We start from the raw sequence: 21,075 nt of genomic DNA on the forward strand, positions 1-21,075 counted from the left end.
CGTCGAGTAAAACTAGACTAAAACTAAAACAATTCAGATGACTAAAATTAAATGGCATTTTAGTCAAAAGACTATGACTAAAACTAAATGAAAATTTGCTGTCAAAATTAACAGAGGTCCGCAGGTAAATCTGCCATTAAAAACTTCAACAGAGCTGCCAACTCTCACACATTCAGCGTGAGACTCAAGCGATTGACACTTTTCACACGCTCTCACGCCACATATCCATTTTCTCACGCACAGAAAAATCGCAAAGCAAAGAGGACACGGAGGCTGACAGACTAGACAGAGTAGGTTACTTATGATAGAAAAAAATCTCAGCTCTCAAATTATGTCAATTCTATTACGAAATTCGAACAATAAATACCGTTTTGGCGCTTGTAAATGTGACGTGACAGATCCCTAACGGCACATGAACCGATGCTTTCTACTAGCTAATAGTAAATAAACACGAACACTGTTGAAAGATACAGTACAACTTATCGAAATGTATTTTCCTCATACATGATATCGATCAATCAGTGTTTTTCATTCGCGGAAAGGGGTCAATAAAACAGCTGGAAAACAATTATGTCACATAACATTTACCTCAGGAAAGCCATTTAATGACCATATATATAGCATGTTTGGCTAGAAAAAAAGAGCTATAGAGAGTATTTTGCTAAATATGTGTACTATATTACGTATTTATTATATTTTTACTTCTCATATTTTATTTTACTTTTACTAAAGTTGTTATTATAATTTAAAAAAACGCATTATATTTAATTTGAGTTATTTTTAACCTTAAATAATACTACCAGCTGATAGGGCTCTCTGTAGCTATGTTTACATCATTAGGTGAGTTTTTTTTTTTCTTGAGACGCCTATCTTGTGTATCTAATATTTATCCAAATATTAAATCAAATCACAAGAATTTAATTTAATTGAAATCGTGAAATTTGTGTCAAGCAATAATAACAAAACATAGCATACCAGAAATTGTACCATGTTAACATTGTAACATGTTGCCACTAAACCTAATAAAATTCAGTTTAGTTACTAAAATGTTTTGACAATCACAATACACTTATGACAATAACCATTGTTATTGCTTATAAATGTAATAGTATATTTTTATAATAGTATATTTCACATCATTTGGTTTGTTACAATAGTGTTTTGCATTTAGCTACAATGTGATGTTTTGCAGTTTTGCACTAATTAGGAGTATGTCAATTTTAGTACTGTAAGGTATAACATTTTCTATATTTGGTCTTATGGCCCCACAGAGCCAGCACAATAGGAGCCAAGGCCTTTCATTATAATTCAGCGACAGACAAGGGAGTCCTTTTTCTTCAGAACCTCAATTTTTGGTCTGTACTGTACTGTATGTTCATGCTACAAGGCAAAATACAGATATTAACTTTTACTTTCACCAAGCATTCTTGGTGTTTTTGTCATGTTGCAATAGCCTGTTTACACTGATTATATACCAAAATCAAAGCTGATACTGAATGCTAATAAATAAAGGAGTCATAATAACATATTACATGCTTTGAATTCCTTATATATAGCTATGCAGTGTTCTAAGCAGCCTGAATGGGTCGCTGTACGTGATGCAACACTTATTATAACCACAAGAGACTTGAGACTTGACTTGGACTCTAGCTCAGAGACTTGATTGGACTCTAGCTCAAAGACTTGAGACTTGACTTGGACTCTAGCTCAGAGTCTTGAGACTTGACTTGGACTCTAGCTCAGAGTCTTGAGACTTAAATTGGACTCTAGCTCAGAGTCTTGAGACTTGACTTGGACTCTAGCTCAAATACTTGAGACTTGACTTGGACTCTAGCTCAAAGACTTGAGACTTGACTTGGACTCTAGCTCAAAGACTTGAGACTTGACTTGGACTCTAGCTCAGAGACTTGATTGGACTCTAGCTCAAAGACTTGAGACTTGACTTGGACTCAAGCTCAGAGACTTGACTTCGACTCTAGCTCAGAGACTTGACTTGGACTCTAGCTCAGAGACTTGACTTGGACTCTAGCTCAGAGACTTGAGACTTGACTTGGACTCTAGCTCAGAGACTTGAGACTTGACTTGGACTCTAGCTCAAAGACTTGAGACTTGACTTGGACTCTAGCTCAGAGACTTGAGACTTGACTTGGACTCTAGCTCAGAGTCTTGAGACTTGACTTGGACTCTAGCTCAGAGACTTGATTGGACTCTAGCTCAAAGACTTGAGACTTGACTTGGACTCTAGCTCAGAGTCTTGAGACTTGACTTGGACTCTAGCTCAGAGTCTTGAGAATTGACTTGGACTCTAGCTCAAAGACTTGAGACTTGACTTGGACTCTAGCTCAGAGACTTGATTGGACTCTAGCTCAAAGACTTGAGACTTGACTTGGACTCTAGCTCAGAGACTTGAGACTTGACTTGGACTCTAGCTCAAAGACTTGAGACTTGACTTGGACTCTAGCTCAGAGATTTGAGACTTGAGTTGGACTCTAGCTCAGAGACTTGAGACTTGACTTGGACTCTAGCTCAGAGACTTGTGAGCATCTCTGCCAGTAGGTGAGAGGATGGTGGCATCCAAAGCAAGGATTGGGCTGAAACAGTACTAAAAAGAGAAGCCAACAAAGTGGCGGTACAAGCTTTTCGTTTTGGCTGATTCAGCCCATGGACACACCTCGGATTTTTTTTATTTATGAGGGCAAATGTAAGGGGCTGAGTTACGAATCTGTGATGGTGCTTGTGGATGAGAGGATGCTGGGAACTGGCTACAAGCTGTATGTAGACAATTTCTTCACCAGCCCATCACTTTTCAGAGACCTCCTCCAGAAAGGCATCTGGGCCTGTGGGAACATTCGGAGCAACCGGCTGGGCTTCCCACAAATTACTGAAAACAAGTTGCCCAGAAATGCTCCCCATGGGAGTATGCGGTGGATTCGTGACAACAGGCTCCTCTTTGTCGAATGGAAGGACACCAGGGAGGTGCTCATGTGCTCCTCCTTCCATTCAGCAGATGGAGATCACACCGTAGCTGGAGGATGGACAGAACTCACTGTACCTATACCTACTGCAGTGCATGACTATAACAAGTGAGTTGAATTGATTCAGTGGTGTTGTGTATATTTTATTTACTTGGTTACACTTGCATTTAGATTTGAAATTTATTCTATTATTTCCACACAGGTACATGGGAGGAGTTGATCTCTCTGATGGCCTTGTCAGGTATTACAAAGTACTCCGAAAGACCAGGAAGTGGTTCCGCTCGATTTTCTACCACTTTATTGACATCGCAGTGGTATATTGCCTTCATCCTGCACCAGCAGTTGGCTGCTGCTCATAACCAAAGAGCAAAAACACAGTGGGAATTCCGTGAAGATTTGGTTATGGAGCTTGCAGAGTGGATGCCTCCAAGTGAGCCTGCTCCTCCTGCTCCAGCACCTCACATGACAGGAGAACCCTCAGGCTATGTCTGCCACAGGACAATGTACACCACTAATAAAGGTGATGACCCCAGGCGAAGATGCCGAGTGTGCCATCGGAAAGCGCTTGTGTTCTGCCAGGGATGTGCATCGTACTTGTGTTTCCAAGCAACATGAGATTGCTTCAATTACTGGCATGATGTAAATAGATTGTAGTGTTCCGAAATTGTGAAAATCTTTATGGCAACATTCTAGCAACTAAATTAATAACATTAATAAAATAAAGACCTTTTAAAATATGTGCCCTTGTGTTTTTATTTATTTAAATATTTAATAAGGTTTATTTATAAGTGCAGAGAGAAAATAACGGAATAAACGGGAAACAAACGTTTTCTCATGCTGAGAGATAGGCTATTTTGTGTGAGGAAATATCACATATTGTGTTGTAAAAAATAATAATGAAACAAAGTTTGAGAGAACGAACGTTCCTATGTTGTTTTTATTTGAGCTTTCATGCATATTACACATTGGAACGTGCTGTTCACGGTCAGGGACTACTTTTTCTAGCGGAAGGAAGGCTTTTAGTGATTTTACTTCATGAAAGTTGCATTAATACATATTTTTTTACTTTAATATTTGTATTGTGTGGTAACCGTTTTATAAAAGCAATAAGGTTTGAGAGGCTAGTGCTGTATCGTGAATAAATCACGTCCGACTTCGCCTAACAACGCCTTCAGCCTTGACTTATTCACAATACAGCACTAGCCTTGAGTACCTTATTGCTTAAATAAGCCCTGCAATCACAATATTAAAAGAACAAGAATTCTTCCCTTTTCAAGATTGAATTTGATCAAGATCTCTTAGCTTCATTCAACTGGAAATAAATCAAGAGGACAGAAGAATAATTATTTCACCAGTCATTTAGTGCAGAGTCAAAACGAGTATTTTTATGTTTTATCTTATTTTATAAATCTGTTCATATGTTCATGAGATAGTTACCTTCACTATAATATAAACATAATTGCTTTATGTCCAGGGAAAAGGATACAGAGACGCCAGAGCTGGTTGTACAAGCAAGAGATCTAAGATGATAAAATCAACAGAGTAATTTAAACAGATAAGGGTTTTTATATGAAAATAATAGATTCATTATAAAAATTAGGTTATATATGCAGATCAATAAATATTTGTTTAAAAAAAAATGTAGATGACTTTGCAATTCATGTTTCCTTTAGGTAGCTACTGCTACTTTAAATTAATCTACATCTGTTGTAATTTGTGATTAGAACACATGACAACACACTAAAGTCACAATATTATACAGTAATGTTGAGAAGAAAATTCTTCTGAAGTGCACTGAAGTCATCCAATGAAACAGAATGTTTGATGAACAGATTGAATATAGGATTTTATGCACATAAACATCTGTCAATGTATACATGTATGGTGTTTTTGTTTTTTTACTAAACCACACAATTCATATGTATTAGGTTCCTCTGACACAATTTTGTTATTTCAAATGTTTAGTAAGTATGTAAGTTTCTGTGCGACATACAGGGTTAAACTCAACACTGGCAATTATGGGGTTACATGAAAATGGATTATGTGATGTGTGTGGTGTATCTGAAAATGTATGTCATGTATTATTTATTTGTAGTAAATATAATAGATTTCGGGATGTATTATTCAGTCATTTGAAGAATGGAGAGGATAGAATGAAGAATGAGGATATTTTAGGAAAAGGTTTAATGGACAGACAGATATATAGAGCACTAATTGCGTTTATGATTCAGGTTTGAGATTTAGAATATAATATGCTTGAAACGTTGAACCCGCCATGGGGGCTGAGTGTGGACGGAGGAGCTGAACATGCAGCGCCGGATGAAGCTCAATGAAACCTCTATTGCAGGTATGATGAATATTGATGATGTATGTGGGACAAGGAAATATAGATAGATAGTCAATGTTCCATTTGTGCAAAGGAAGAGGAAACAGTTAACTTCAGACTTATCACCCAAGGTTAATTTACCATCCAGCACAGTAGGTGGCAATAATGCTCCTTAGGTTAAGCTGCAACGCCACTTTTGAAAAATCCCCAGAAATGACATACCCCAGAGCCATAGAGAGAGAGAGTTGCGACACTCTTTGATGTCGCCGCTATGGCTGTCACGTGGTTCATGTAAGCCCCAATAGTTCCAAAACGTACGCTGGCTGTCATGTTCTTCTATGGGACAGACAGCAGCGATTGCATTATTGAACGGTAAATATAAAATAAAACACACACCCAAGTACTTTTTCAGCTGTTATTGCATTATTGCATTTTGTTAATGTCAGTTTTGCATTTGGAGATAAGTTTTAAGCTATATTTTTGGAGGGAAAAGCTTAGTGTTCATGTTCGCATGGGTAGTAGCACTGGCTTTAGCGGCTCTAACTTAACTTTTCCATATCATTCATCTGATGATGGACGTCTCATGATATTTATTTTAGCACAACTGGGCTGTATTAGGCTATTGATTCCCGTGATTTTGCTTATAAATTTTGATTCAGCCATTAGCCTACCTTCGTGATCACGCAAAGAGGTCTGCCGTGGCGGTCCGTTCAGAATTCGCTTAGAAGCTAGCTCACTTCTTCTGATGAAAGTGGCCACCCCCAGGACCATAACGTGAAACATGATCATGTTAAGACTAAGAATATTATTTTAAGATTAAGGCCATACACATTATCAAAACTATAACAGATTAAAAACGAATTTAAGCATGGCTGATACAAATGAAGGTTTTCAAATAAAATATTTTTTATTAAACAATGACAGACAACAAAAATGTGTGCTTGTGTGTGTGAACAAGAAAAACAAAAACCAGGGGCAGGTGATCCATGAAACAGACAGGACTGGTGATGGCCATAACAATCCTAAAGGTCCAGCATTGTTCTCACAAGCCGCTTCACTCAAGACAATAATAACATAATGAAAAGTTAGTATATCCCAAAAAATTAAATTAAATAAAAGTTGCTATAAAGGTGGTAGCGATTCATTACCGAACTCTTAGCTGACGAATTCGCGCTAGCAGGCAGTGCTTGAAAATTGGTTGAAACAACCAACATAAAATATGAAAATAAAATTGAAGTTGGCCCTGTAGCAATCTAGAAATGCACTGCAGCTAAAGCCATATGTGTGACCATGTTATATTTAAAATCTGAAAATGATAAGTCTAAAACTCTGTATTTAGTTAAATGTTTTTCAAGATCATGTCAAATGATTTTATTTTGATTAGACTAATGCTACTGATGTTTAGTCATCATCTAAGTCATCTATTCAGTCTATTGTCTCTATTGTTTTGTGGTGCAAACGAGCCCCATTCAGTCTCAGTCTCCCCAGTACACATTCACACACCTCTCCAGCCTGGTTATGGATCTATATATGCATATCTTTTGTCTGCATTATAGTTACTAACGACTGGCTATTCACAGGCTATTCATAGGGTTTCAATCCCTAATTTATTTTATCAAAGTTCTCACTTACATTTGAAACTGTATCAAATGCACTAAAACATTTCAGAAAAGCATTACTATTTAGAAAAAACCCCATAAAAGAATAACTTCTAGGTGACAGGTGCACCTGAGCTAGCTAGCATGTTAGCTTAGCACACCATCAATACACGACCATTTATGAGATTAAAACTATGTTTGTGCTTCAAACTTATTTCATAACTCAAGTCGAGTGTTTTAAATAATCTTCTGTGATCTAATTTGGCTTCAGATAAAAAAAAAATCAGAAAGAAAATATATTATTTATAGTATGCACGATGATAAAGTCTATATCGATTAGCATTACATTATAAATATAATCTATTATTATAAAAATACCTGGCATTGCTTGAAGAACACTCAAATATCAAATATCATTTGCAATCATGTTTATTGTCTTCAAAACGTCTGTATCTGCATATTACAGCGATCTCTGTGTTAGCTTTGTGTGTAGCTGCTATCAGTGACGTCCTTGAAGGTCACATGATTATGTCTCTTCTTCATGTTCCATATATGGAGTATTATTGTGCATATAGCGCCCTCAGGCTATAGGTATGAATTGAAAACACAGCACATCTCAGTAAGAAGCGCTCATAATGATTACATCGACGCATTTGGGTATAAATTCAAGAAATATTATTCCTGTCTATAGAAATATGATGTAAATCTATGAGAATATATCAATATTTCTCCAAGTCTGCACATTTTTGAGCTAAAAGCCCTGAGGGACGTTGTTTTGTATAGCACTGTCATGACAACAGCACGGAGTTTTTTTTTCTGAATGGACCAGCTGACGGTCCATAACTATAATTCATATTAAAGGGATCAACGCATTTTTTCATTTCATAACTCCTGACACAAATTAAGACATAACTGTCACTATAAGTTTCTCAGAATACAATAGTTGTCAAATACTGAAACTTGAATCTTATATCTTTTTAATGATGTATAGTTTGTCAAGGTAAAACATTTAATCTGATAGTAACTTTGAACTAAATAAATAAAAAAAATGCTTCAGTGCGCCGAGGCACTGGTGCAGCTTAACAGGTTAATCGCCATTAAACAACAAGAAGAAGAAGTTTCTGTGCGCTTTTGTGATTATAGCGCGTGAACGGAACTTTTATTTTGAAGTGGCGATGTGACGTCACAAGGATGCGCCGCGCTCCTGCACTGTTGTTATTCGGCTGAAGAAAGGTTCGTGTTTTTAATCGTTTAAAGTGTTTAAATCTATGCAAACCGTCCTGATAATGTTATAGTTTTTACATGAACTGTAAAACGATTTGAATAGATAATTGGAATCCTCCATCTGACACGTTATGAGTAAAGTGCATCAGCATCCACGAGTAACAGTAACAGAATAAATGATAATTTATTCAGCCTAACTTACCTATGCAATTACCTGTTCAATTACTCATTTATATAATTATTGATTTACTATCGCGGGAAATGAGAGTGCTGTCCATCATTTTGAAAGCAGAGATCATTACAGAAAGTGAAATTAAAAACTTTTGATTTCTGTTCCTGCATTAATCCTCTCAGACACGATAGCTGGATCTAACTCAACATAAGTTTATAGCGGTTTATCAACAGTCTTCATTTATTGCCTTAATATTTCTCTATTTCTCTTTGCCCATACATTATAATGATAGTGGGAAAATAGAATAAGCAAGTTTTTTTTTTTACTCAGTGTTTGGAATAAAGCTAAAGCTGCTTTTGTGGTTTTTTGAAAGCTGATTTTCATGACTGATTATTGTGCTGGCCTATAAAAGACTATTGTTATGTACTTATTAAGTCGTATTATTAATAATGATTTGTTATAGTGCTGTTTTTAGTGTCATTTAAAGTGTTATGGAAACAGAACAAAATGCTGATGGGTAATGGTTGTTTTCGCCTTGGCTCAACCATAAGAATAATGCGTCTCCTCTATAACAAGCATCTCTTTACAATTTGCATTCGGGATATTTTGATGCGGGATGTAGTTTTGTAGTCCGTTTTTAAAACATTTTCATTGGAGTCGGTGGCGATTATGTGGTGATGTCGACGTCGTTATGAAATTAATTGTAGGCCTTAATATTAATTTGATAATAATATTAGCCAGATAATAACAATAATGGGAAAGCAAGCCAAATATGGCCTCTGACCATCGTCAATACACAATACCGTTGTCTATTGCCACATACAGCCAATAATCAGAGTCTGATCGCGTTTCTCCTCCCTCTTCATACTTAAATCTGCAACCGTTAAGTGCATGAAGTGTCTGACATGCCACACTTCATATATAATATTTGATTATATATTTTTATACAGCCCTAGCATGCCTATAATGGTGCATAAACAAATTCATAGGGGGGAAAAACTATAAATAATAAACAGGGCTGTCACGATTCCTCGATTAAATCCGAGTACTTGATTTAAAAAATCCTCGATTGCAATTTACCCGTGTCGAGTGACCGGTAGAACATTTAATTTAATATAAAAAATTCCACCGTTTTATAAGACTGCACGATGTATTAAAACCCATACTAGCATAGTGCTATTGTGAATTCACAAAGGCTGTTTCAGTTAAATAAATCTATGCCCTGCACGTTTAATACGCTCTTCATTGTTATTATAATTGTATTTTAAGTAATTTTAAAGGCTTTGGTCTACTTTTGTTACCACAAAAATATCAGATTAATCGTCAAAATAATTAGGCTAATCGATTACCAAAATAATAATAAGGGCTGACATACTTCACTTCTGAGTGAACGAGACTGAGGGAAGTTAACGAGGGAAGGTTTGATTGAGACGCACTCAGAGATGTCGTTTTGAGTGTTTTTCTCTCTGTTAATTATTCTCTTCTTAAACAGGACAAACACACAGAAAAACTCCTGGTGAAGCGACTGAGATCCACGTGACACTATTATAAAGATGGCGTTTATTAAAGAGGAGAGTGAAGACGTGAAGATTGAAGAAACATTCAGTGTGAAACATGAAGATACTGAGGAACAAACAGGTTGGTTTGTCTGGATGGACTGTGGACTTCACAGCTGAAACTGAGACACTAGTGCTGTAACTCTGTTTTAATTGCATATAGTGCCTACATTTCTTAAAACATCAAATAAAATTCGATTCAAACATGAAGGATTTGCTACAGTGAGATTATTTTTAATGTACAAACGACTCAAAATTCAATCTGATCAATTACAGCTTTTAAAAGCGAATAAGATTGAAACACGTTTGTGTGGGCAGTGGAAGAGTCGAGCATAAATACTGCTTTTAGAGGGAAATGCAATGAATGCTGTTTTTATATTTTGTGTGATACACATGGAAGCTAATAATATTCAGAACATCGTGAAATTCAGTGTGAAAAATGCTTTATTTTCAAGAAAAATACCATAATGTGACATGCAATTTCCCAGAATATGTATATAATAACTAAATAAAAAAAATGAAAATTACTAAAGGTTCTGACAAACGATAATTGCTGCAGTCTATTTAAAAAAAAAAATCATTTTAATGAATTAATTTTTAAAATAGGTTTGAATGAATGATTCACTCAAAGACTTCACTTGTTTATTACTGTATGAATGAGCGTGTTTTTTTTAACCAAATCTCTTGACTGAATAATTAAAGGGATACTTCACCGTTTTTTCATATTAAACTATGTTATTCCCTTAACTAAGACGAGTTGATACATACCTCTATCGTCTCAGTGCGTGCACTAAATCCCTCTGTCTTGCGGCGAAACTTTGTTAGCCCAGTTCATTTAATATGGGCCAAGCAGAGAAGATACCAAACACCTCCACGTTTTCCCTATTTAAATACAGTTACTCGCGAAGTGTAACTCGACCTAGGACGGTGACACAAAACAAAACGTTGCGCTTTTCTAAGCGTGTAAAATGGATAACTATTTTGTATGGCGGAATACCATAGCAAGTGCTTGTAAGCACTTCGACTTGGCGTAGTAATATCTTCACTCGTGAAAAATCCTCTCACCGGCCCCCGCTCCCTCTAGTGAAGATATTACTGCGCCAAGTCGAAGTGCTTACAAGCACTTGCTATGGTATTCCGCCATACAAAATAGTTATCCATTTTACACACTTAGAAAAGCGCAACGTTTTGTTTTGTGTCACCGTCCTAGGTCGAGTTACACTTCGCGAGTAACTGTATTTAAATAGGGAAAACGTGGAGGTGTTTGGTATCTTCTCTGCTTGGCCCATATTAAATGAACTGGGCTAACAAAGTTTCGCCGCAAGACAGAGGGATTTAGTGCACGCACTGAGACGATAGAGGTATGTATCAACTCGTCTTAGTTAAGGGAATAACATAGTTTAATATGAAAAAACGGTGAAGTATCCCTTTAAGTTTTTAACAGTCACTTGTCGCCACCTACTGGTGTAAAGATGCAACTGATACAATCTTTAGCTACTTTCAAAAGGATTTGGGCCTACTCTTTTGATCGCTACCATAGACATCAGTGTTCATAGTACAATGATCTGAAGAAAGAACGTTGAAAAGACTATTTCAGGGTTTAATTTATATTTAATATAATATATTTATATTTTTTACAAGATAAATTTATTCTAAATATAATTGATAATAATAAAAAATATATCTTCTGCTAGAATAGTTAACTGGAATATTTAGTTAGACATACTGATGAACTAAATCAGGGGTGTCAAACTCAGTTCCTGGAGGGCCACAGCCCTGGAGAGTTTAGCTTCAACCCTAATTAAACACACCTGATCAGCTGATCAAGTCCTTCAGACTTATTTGAAAACTGCAGGTGTGTGTGTGTTGAAGCAGGGTTGGAACAAAACTCACGCCGGTTTCACACCGCAAGCGTCAGCGGCGCGTGAGCAGCGCGTATTTTTTTCGGCGTCCATGTTATTCAATGAGTGCATTCACACCGCACGCAGGAGCAGAGCAGGAGCAGCAAGTGCAGCGATCGTTTCGGCGCCCAGTCTATTTTTGCTGCGCCGCTTACGCTGAATTAAAGTGACAATGCATTGATCATGGCCAAAATACACCGCAGTTTTACCCAAAAAGCGCATTGATGATATCTATTGTGTTTTAAACAGTCAATCAAATGACCAAAAACAATTTAAAAAGAAAACAAATGTCGAAAAACAAACTTTTTGCCCGAACAATAAAAACAAAGATGAACCAAAAGTTATATAAATGAAATTATTAATAAAATAAGCTTCTTGACAAGTATTTTCTCTTAAATGTATTTGAAAACTAAATAAAGCAATGCCAACTTATCCATTATAGAGTAGCCTACTCTGTACAAAACCAGCGGTTCAGCCGCGCGTTTTACAAACGCTGCCAGTGTGAAAGCAAAACGCGCATGTCCTGCTCCTGCTCACCATACGCACTGCTCCTGCTCTGCTTACGCTCTGCTAATGCATGCAGTGTGAAACCGGCGTCAGGGTTGGAACTGAGTTTGACACCTGTGAACGTTAAGGGTTGATTTAAGGACATGTTTGTGCATGCAATTCTAAAATAGTCAAAAAGACAGGGACCATTGTCAAAATTTCATTGTCCACCACTCTTGTTCATCCAAAACAAACTACAAAATAGACTCAAAGTGTTAAATACCGGAATTATCCTTTAATAATTTACTTTTGAAACGTGAAACCTTTTGGATTTGTACTTTAGATACTGTATCACTGTATCAGGGATTAAATGAGGATTTTGGTTCATGCAGGTTATTATTATTAATCTTGTTACTTTCACATTTAATATCTTGTATTTTTCATTTGTCTTTTGTTCCATGGGATTATGATTTTTTTTCTTTGGATAATGTAATGTGTCATGTGATCATTGATTAACCACCTGTGTAAGTATAAAGACTTGTTGGTTAAAATGTTTAATTTCTGAGGAAGAGCCTGCGTGTTCGAATCATCACCTGTGTGAGAGTCCATTATTAAATTTAGCATTTTTGTAGCCTTGGTGTGCCGACTTTTTTTCTGTTTTGTATTATGTCCTTTGTCAAGCACCCAACTTGAGCACTTTTGCCAGTGATTTGTGTGCTTTTGTCCCTGTAACGAAGTTAGATGTTGTGGGAAGGAGGAGGCGGGAACCGGCGAACATTCAAAAACTTTAATGACAAAATAAACAAATACAAACTGAAAGTAAAAGACAACAGCCCCTCACGGACGACTGTTGTCACATCAAATAAAATCCAGGCCTGGCCTCTCTCGTTCTCCACTGTCGTCGCTCCTCCTTTTATGCTTCCGCTCCTCCGTGAGAGATACGAGACCGGTGCGTCTCACAGGTGTGTGAAATCATTAGAAATCACGCCACCGGCCTCGCGCTGTTCTCCCACGGCCCTCAGCCTCGTCCTGCTCGAGTTGACGAATGAGATTGTGTATATTTGGCTGAAAAGATGCATCTTTTCATGAGCTACATATAAACTAAGAGAGTCTGGGATGAGTAAGAAAGAAGAGACTGATTATCAGCACAGTTGTTGCTCCCGAGTGAACACCGTAGTGTTTATTTAATATTGTTTAACAAGCTGTTTTATTGACTTCTTTCCGCAGTTAAAACACTGAGCGATTGCATGGGATGTGATTCATTTCAGTAAGTTGTACTGTACATTTCAACATACCTTCTGATGTTCATTCATGTTTGTTTATTTGAGGCTGTAACTACTAGTGAAGAGGAAGAGACGACTGATTCATATGAGATCAAAAGACTATTTAGAATCAAAAATATTTCTCTTTTTTATTTTATTGTTGACATTGTCGATAATGACAACTAATCATTTCAGCCCTAATGGACAACTATCACAAAACGTAAACAGTTGTGGATCATCCAGGTAACGTCCGAACAGGGTCATTGTGTAAATTCAACTATTATTTTGTCTTTTAGACTTTGTCAACATCTGTTATGTGAACTAGCTTATTTAGTACTAAATAAGAAAAACTAAATATAATCAGTGGTGGACAGTAACGAAGTAAATGTAATTCGTTACTGTACTTAAGTAGCTTTTTTGCGTATCTGTACTTTACTGAAGTATTTAAATTTGTGAAGACTTTTACTTTAACTCCACTACATTTCAAAGTCAAATATCTTACTTTTTACTCTACTACATTTTCAAAATCAGTCGTTCCTTTTTATTTATGAGTGGATAAAAACTTAACTGGTCAAACGAGCCACCTATCACAGTAGCCTACAACGTGCGCGCTTTGTTTTGAACTTGCCTTGGTGGTATCTACCAAGCGCGAACCAGAGCCGTTAAATATGAGAGTTGCGACCATGGACAGTATATAAGAGGTTGCGACACACACGGCTTGTTCGACTTGAACCGGCGCTGCACAGACCGATCAGTTTATGACATCAAACTCAAAGTATAGAGCGAAATCGCGAGAGCGATTTAAAAGCATACAGAGCCGTCTACTCTCTAATCGCTCTTGCGGTATTTTAATGTCATTCACCGATTGGTCTGTGCAGTGTGCCGTTTCAAGTCGAACAAGCCAACTGTGATCTCGCCGCCGCGCGGTCACGTGATTCGTGTAGCTCTCAATAGTTCCAAACAATTTGTGTTGCCAATAATTTTAAGCGGGGCAGAGAGCAGCAGCTATTATTGCAGCAATTATCGGTAAATACTGACGCATAATGAACATTGCTTATTACCTTGACACTAAAATTACTTGCATATAATAGCATTTTTTTTTCTGAGGAGTAGCAGAAACACTGCATTAATACGTTTTGGTGTTTAATTTTGTAGGGAAATTGGCTGCTCCCATAATGTAGCGTGTATATATATATTCAATGGCATTGTGCAGGTTTATGTGAATGTATCATAACATTAGGATGTTTATAATTATGACCATAGACGCTTGTGAAAAATATGTACAGTAAATACTGTAAATGTATTATACCTTATATGGGATCAGTCCCCTTCCGTCCAAAATTAAACACACAAAAAATGTATTCAATTCAAATATATATATATCATTTTATTAATAGATTGATGTGCCAAGAGTGACAGAGTCTTCACGTAGACTGAGTTAAGCAAGAGTCTTGTGACAAAAATTATAATAGGACATTATAGCAATAAAAAAAATCATAGTACTTGGATACTTAAGTACATTTGAAGGCAAATACTTTTGTACTTTTACTCAAGTGAATGTTTAAAGGCAGCACTTCTACTTTTACTTGAGTAATATTTCACCTTGAGTATCTTTACTTTAACTCAAGTACATGGTATGTGTACTTCGTCCACCACTGAATATAATTATGATCCGTCTTCTATATGCCCTTCAATATTTTGAAGATTCTGCAAGTTGTATGAAAATCTATGACCTAAACTGTATTATTTTGTCAGAATCATTGTGCTCCCATTCTTTTGAAATCCATCTGTTCCTGCGATTCTGTGCTGGCGCTCATTCAGTAAAGTCTGTGAAGTTTGTGATTTTCACCGTGCAATTACAGTCTATATATCATGGTTTCACAGTATGCTGTATTACACAATTTGATTCCATTTTGAAAATATTTCAGGTATGAATCAGTTTTTCTTAAGGAGGAAATGCTCCCAACTAAACAGTGAACCATCTCATTTAATAACTACTATACTGCTATAGGCTACTTCATATACAGTACGTAGCCTAATATACACTATATTGCCAAAAGTTTTGGGACGTCTGCCTTTACATGCACATGAACTTAAATGACATCCTATTCCTTTATATGGAGTTGGCCCATCCTTTGCTGCTATAACAGCTTCAACTCTTCTGGGAAGGCTTTCCACAAGGTTTAGGAGTGTGTTTATGGGAATTTTTGACCATTCTTCTAGAAGTACATTTGTGAGGTCAGGCACTGATGTTGGACGAGAAGGCCTGGCTCACTGTCTCCGCTCTAATTCATCCCAAAGGTGTTCTGTTAGGTTGAGGTCAGGACTCTGTGCAGGCCAGTCAAGGTCGTCCACACCAAACTCGCTCATCCATGTCTTTATGGATCTTGCTTTGTGCACTGGTGCGCAGTCATTTTGGAACAGGAAGGGGTCATCCCCAAACTGTCCCCACAAAGTTGAGAGCATGAAATTGTCCAAAATGCCTTAGTATGCTTAAAGGTACAATATGCAAGATTTTTTTTGCCGCTAGAGGGCGCTACATTCCAAACAACAACAACGGCGTAGCTTGATGACGATGTGGAGCGTGGAATGATGGGAACTGTCGTTTTAAACTCCACCGTGGATGTAAATCTATTTTTTACAGTCTAAGATGTAAATCAGTCAGACGGGAATCGAAAAATCATGTTCATGGATGAGGCTAAGTTCTATTTTTATAATGACATGCTTTTTGTGGCGAGGGGGGCGTGGTTCAGCACGGTCTGTAATGGGACAGAGAAGAGACGAGCGGGACACAAGTAGGTCAAGTGCAAATGACGAACACCTGTGTCTTATTGCTGTGATCCGCGTGGAGAGACCGCTTATAAGCCACGCGCTGGAACGAGAGAGAGACTGAAGAGAAAATTGGACGCAGAGAAAGAAAACCGGTGGATCCGAGCTCTCATTTTTGAACTGTTTTGTGCCTTCGCGGTTGCCACGGTGAATGCGCGTTGTGCGCGACTTTTGTTTGTTTTGCTTTATTTTAATAAAGTACGAGTCCCAGTCACGCCGACCCGTCTTCTTCCTTCCTGACTCTTGAACCTCATCACACTTTTATTTCATTAAAATGAATTAACCACAAGAAAAGTAAGGTTTAATACTAAATTGGTTATCATAGATGTTACTGTATGTCGAATTCATTGTTGTGATAACGCGGCGCAGTTTTACGTGTTCTAAACAATTGTTGTAAAAGTACATTCGAACATACCCACATCATTTGCCAAAATACTGATTAATCTTATAACACATGCTATATTTATTTACATGGCCATAAACACCAGACGTGATAAAATATGTCAATAAACTAAACACAAATCTAAAGCAATAATACTTCCCTTACATAAACATAACTATTACCGAATGCTACATTTGGAAAATATAAAATTAAGCATGCTTTGTCGACAGAACCAGCTGCAATCGGTAAAGAATAATTGTGTTCCATAACGACTGCAAGAAACAAGCTAACGTTTGTTGCTTGATAGACGCTACAACTACAACTTCCGCCTTTGTCCAGGACTCCACGCAGTACGAGCGGAAACCGAGGGTAACGCGGATATGACGCAATTGACTGGCAACTCCCAGCTCCCCCCTGCTCTAACGCCCCGTTTCCTTGGTTAAAATCGCAATTTTCTCACGATTTAAAAATAGTTGGAAACATTTGGGATATTGTAAGTAATCAACTTAACAAAATATATAACACTGGCCTTGAGATTATGGGATTTTTAATGCAAAATTCTTACATATTGTACCTTTAAGCATTAAGAGTTCCTTTTTACTAGAACGAAGGGGCCAAGCCCAACCCCTGAAAAACAATTAATTATGATAATTATATCATATACTGGGAAAAAAAATCATGACCAGAAATCGGGCCATGTCTACAACACATTTTCCAAGAGTGTCAGAGTGCCCTACTTCTTCTGAACTAGATATGTCCACAGGGCCAATGGTTCTATTGTTCGTCTAAAGCTTTTGGAGCCCTTAACATGCTTTAAAATATGTTAGAGTCGTGCCATTGCTGCATATATCACACATAGCTGTACGGATTTGTATTCGTACATGTATTGTTCTCATCGACACAAACAACTTTCACACTGACAATTATTAACTCAGAACAACAATAACTGTTTAAGGCTTTGTATATTTGGGTGTTTTGATGCTCTTAGCATGTTTAAAATTTCATGAAATTCTGCACACACATCAGAGTTGTCTGCCATTGGTTGTAGGAAACAGCTAAGACATGGACGTAGAGCAGGGGCGGTAACTTCAGACCTGGAGGGTCACTGTCCTGCTAAGTTTAATTCCATCCCTAATGAAACACACCTACCTGTGTGTTCAAGAAATCATGAAGACTTTGGTTAGATTGTTCAGGTGTGTTTGATTAGGGATTGATCTAGACCAGGGGTGTCCAAACTCTGCAGAGTTTAGCTCTTGCCTCAACACACCTGCCTGGAAGTTTCTAGTACGCCTAGTAAGACCTTGATTAGCTGAGTTAGGTGTGTTTGGTTAGGGTTGGAGCTTAACTCTTCAGGACAGCGGCTCTCTAGGGCAGAACTTTGACCCGGAGTTAGATTGTTCAATTGTGTTTGATAAGGGATCGATTTAGACCAGGGGTGTCCAAACTCTGCAGAGTTTAGCTCCATCTTGCCTCAACACACGTCTCTGGAAGTTTCTAGTTTGCCTAGCAAGACCTTGATTAGCTGGTTCAGGTGTGTTTAATTGGGGTTGTAACTGAACTTTGCTAGGCAGTGGCCCTCCAGGAGCAGGATTGGACACACCTGATCTAGACTCTGCTGGGCAGTGGCCCTCCAGGAGTTGCTCATCCCTGACCTGAAGTCACCAAACTTGGTACGTATATTGTCCTCCTCAAGCCGGACAACTTTCAAAATCACGTGGATGTGGCTATTGTGGTTCAGGGACATATCTCCCAATTTACCCACTTACATGCATCTGCCGACCATGTGACAATGGCACTGTAGTGCTTGAGGCTGTTATCAATTTTTACAGCTATTTGATAGGTTTGATGCTTTGAATGTCTAGATGTTTTGATGCCTGTTGCTTTGTGCCATTAAACTGGGGTTAACATGTATTTGTCTTTTTTTGCCTTAGATCTGATGATGCTAAAAGAGGAGATTCAAGATCCGAAAGAAACAGAAGAGAAAGATCAGTTTGAGAAACATTATTTCACAACTGGAGAAAAATCATTTAGTTGCTCACAGACTGAAAAGACTTCACCAAAAAGAGCTCAAAAGACAGCAAATATAAGTTATTTCACCTGCCAACAATGTGGAAGGAGTTTCACTCAAAAAGGAAATCTTAAATGTCACATGAGAATTCACACTGGAGAGAAGCCATACACATGTCAACAGTGTGGAAAGAGTTTCACACATCAAGGAACCCTTTATACCCACATGAAAGTTCACACTGGAGAGAGTCCTTACACCTGCAAACTGTGTGGAAAAACCTTGAATCGAAAAGGAAACCTTAAGACTCACATGAGAGTTCACACTGGAGAGAAACCTTTCACATGTGATAAGTGTGGAAAATGTTTTACACGTAAAGAGAGCCTTAATAACCACATGAGGATTCATGTAAAAGATAGCTGTTGTGTATGCCGTCAGTGTGGAAGGAGTTTCACAGACAAGAAACAGCTTAAGAGGCACGTAAAAACTCACTCCGGAGAAAAGTCTTACATGTGCCATCTCTGTGGAATGAGTTGCGCAAACAACACAAACCTTACAGTCCATGTGAGAGTTCACACTGGAGAGAAGCCTTACAGCTGCCAACAGTGTGGAAAGAGTTTCAATCGAAAAGAAAGTCTTAAGACTCACATGAGAAGTCACACTGGAGAGAAGCCTTTCAGCTGCAAACTGTGTGGAAAGAGTTTTACACATAAAGGAACCTGTTATACCCACATGAAAGTTCACACTGGAGGGAAGCGTTTCAACTATCTTTAGTGTGAAGAGATTCAGCATCAAATATATCTGAAAAGTCATTTGCAGACTTGTTCAAGAAATTGCAGTGTTCTGAGTGGAGCGATTTCAAAAATCATCTGTGCATTCACTCTGGAGGAAATAGGGTACCCGTGGGTCCTTGAAAAGCTAGTAAAAGCAATCGCACTCTGGTGCAGACCAAACAACCGTACCGAGACCCAGCTGAAGAGGTGGTCTTGGTCTGGTTCCAAACATGAGAGCATGTTCTCTCCGCCGGAACCATCTTGCAGCACATCTTCGTCTTTGCAAAATCCTAATTACAACATAGCATAGATGACTTATGCAAGCAGGACGAGGCCGAGGGCCGTGAGAGAACAGTGCGAGGCTGAATCGGCCTCTTATCTCTCACGGAGGAGCCACGAAAGCATAAAAGGAAGAGAGTGACGACAGTGAAGGACGAGAGAAGACCAGGCCTGGACTTTTATGTTGTTTTGTTTATGTGTGTGCGGCAGTCGTCTGTAAAGGGCTGCCGTTTTTACTTTCATAAATGTTCCCTGGTTCCCACCGCCTCCTTCCCATAAATACATACTTTTTTACAATGACATTGTATCATATGATGCTCATAAGTTTCTTCATATTGCGTTAGTAGCTGATAACACCAAATCAGTAAAAAAAAAAAAAAATTGCACTACGTAAGATCTCCATGATTAGCCTGTTTTTGTACTACATGCTTTTCCCTGGTTGAGAATTTCTGTCCAATGAATGGATGACTTTAGCACACGTGTGGTTTTGTTTACAACTTTTAGTTCACTTGCTAAACAGGCAGTGTGAAAGTGAACTAGCGGACTTTCTTGGTGTGAACTTTGAAAGCTAGTTGCTTTCAGTTAATACAGCTTTAACATGCATTTTAGTCTGGGATAGGCTTAAGCCTTGTCTGTGAAACAGGGAGGAAGTCTTAAAAATCATAAATAGGAGGGGAAAGTCTTAAATGTTTGCAAAGATTTATCATTTTTGAAGCACAAACAGGAGACGCTTGGAAAAGGCAAACATGATTTTGTTTGGCTGGAGATTGTGATGGTAACTGATTTGCATAACAGAGCTGCTAGAGCAGGGGTCTCCAACACGTCGCTCGCGAGCTACCAGTAGCTCGTGGCCTGATTGGAGGTAGCTCGCCAAGGGACCGTTCACATATCGCGTCTTTTGCACGCTCAAGTTCGTTATTTCAAATGTAGGCTCGCGACAAGCGCGCTCATAATTGAAGCGACGCACAAATTTTTTCCTGGCGCAGCGAGCCGAGATGAAAAGATCTCAACTTTTCAGAATGCTGCAAGCGCACCGCAGGTCATGTGAAAAGAACCAACCAATCAGCTACAGCAAGCGTTTTTCGGTGGTGGAAATCCATTAGCTACTTGCTAAAAAACGTCTTTGTCGTTGTGGTGAGCGTAGTGCATGGTTGCATAGCAACGACAGACGCCACGGGAAAATCGGACCGAATTTTACTATTAATAATAAAAGATAAGCTAATGTGCATTGTAAATGTCAGTAATTTATCTTTTTTTGACTCATTCTTTTTATAAAAATGATTTATAGGTCGAAATATGTGAGGTTT

At 38.0% G+C, this 21,075-nt stretch overlaps 2 protein-coding genes across 2 annotated transcripts in view; both read left to right on the forward strand.

Moving 5' to 3' along the window:
• Window positions 1-7,759: 7,759 nt before the first annotated feature.
• LOC309496529 (uncharacterized protein) overlaps window positions 7,760-21,075 on the forward strand; it is a 259,879-nt gene continuing 246,563 nt past the window's right edge. Inside the window, exon 1 of the mRNA XM_082166521.1 lies at window positions 7,760-7,889. The gene's annotated coding sequence lies outside the window, so the exon portion shown is untranslated. The remainder of the gene's footprint in view (window positions 7,890-21,075) is intronic.
• LOC309496551 (uncharacterized protein) lies at window positions 8,070-20,068 on the forward strand. The gene is made up of 3 exons (XM_082166553.1): window positions 8,070-8,132; window positions 9,788-9,933; window positions 18,643-20,068. Exons 2-3 carry the CDS (start codon window positions 9,849-9,851, stop codon window positions 19,488-19,490), a joined length of 933 nt encoding a protein of 310 aa, XP_082022679.1. The 5' UTR covers window positions 8,070-8,132; window positions 9,788-9,848; the 3' UTR covers window positions 19,491-20,068.

This window comes from Leuciscus leuciscus (genome assembly GCF_965113295.1).
Source record: "Leuciscus leuciscus genome assembly, chromosome: 4".
Taxonomy (NCBI): Eukaryota; Metazoa; Chordata; class Actinopteri; order Cypriniformes; family Leuciscidae; genus Leuciscus; species Leuciscus leuciscus.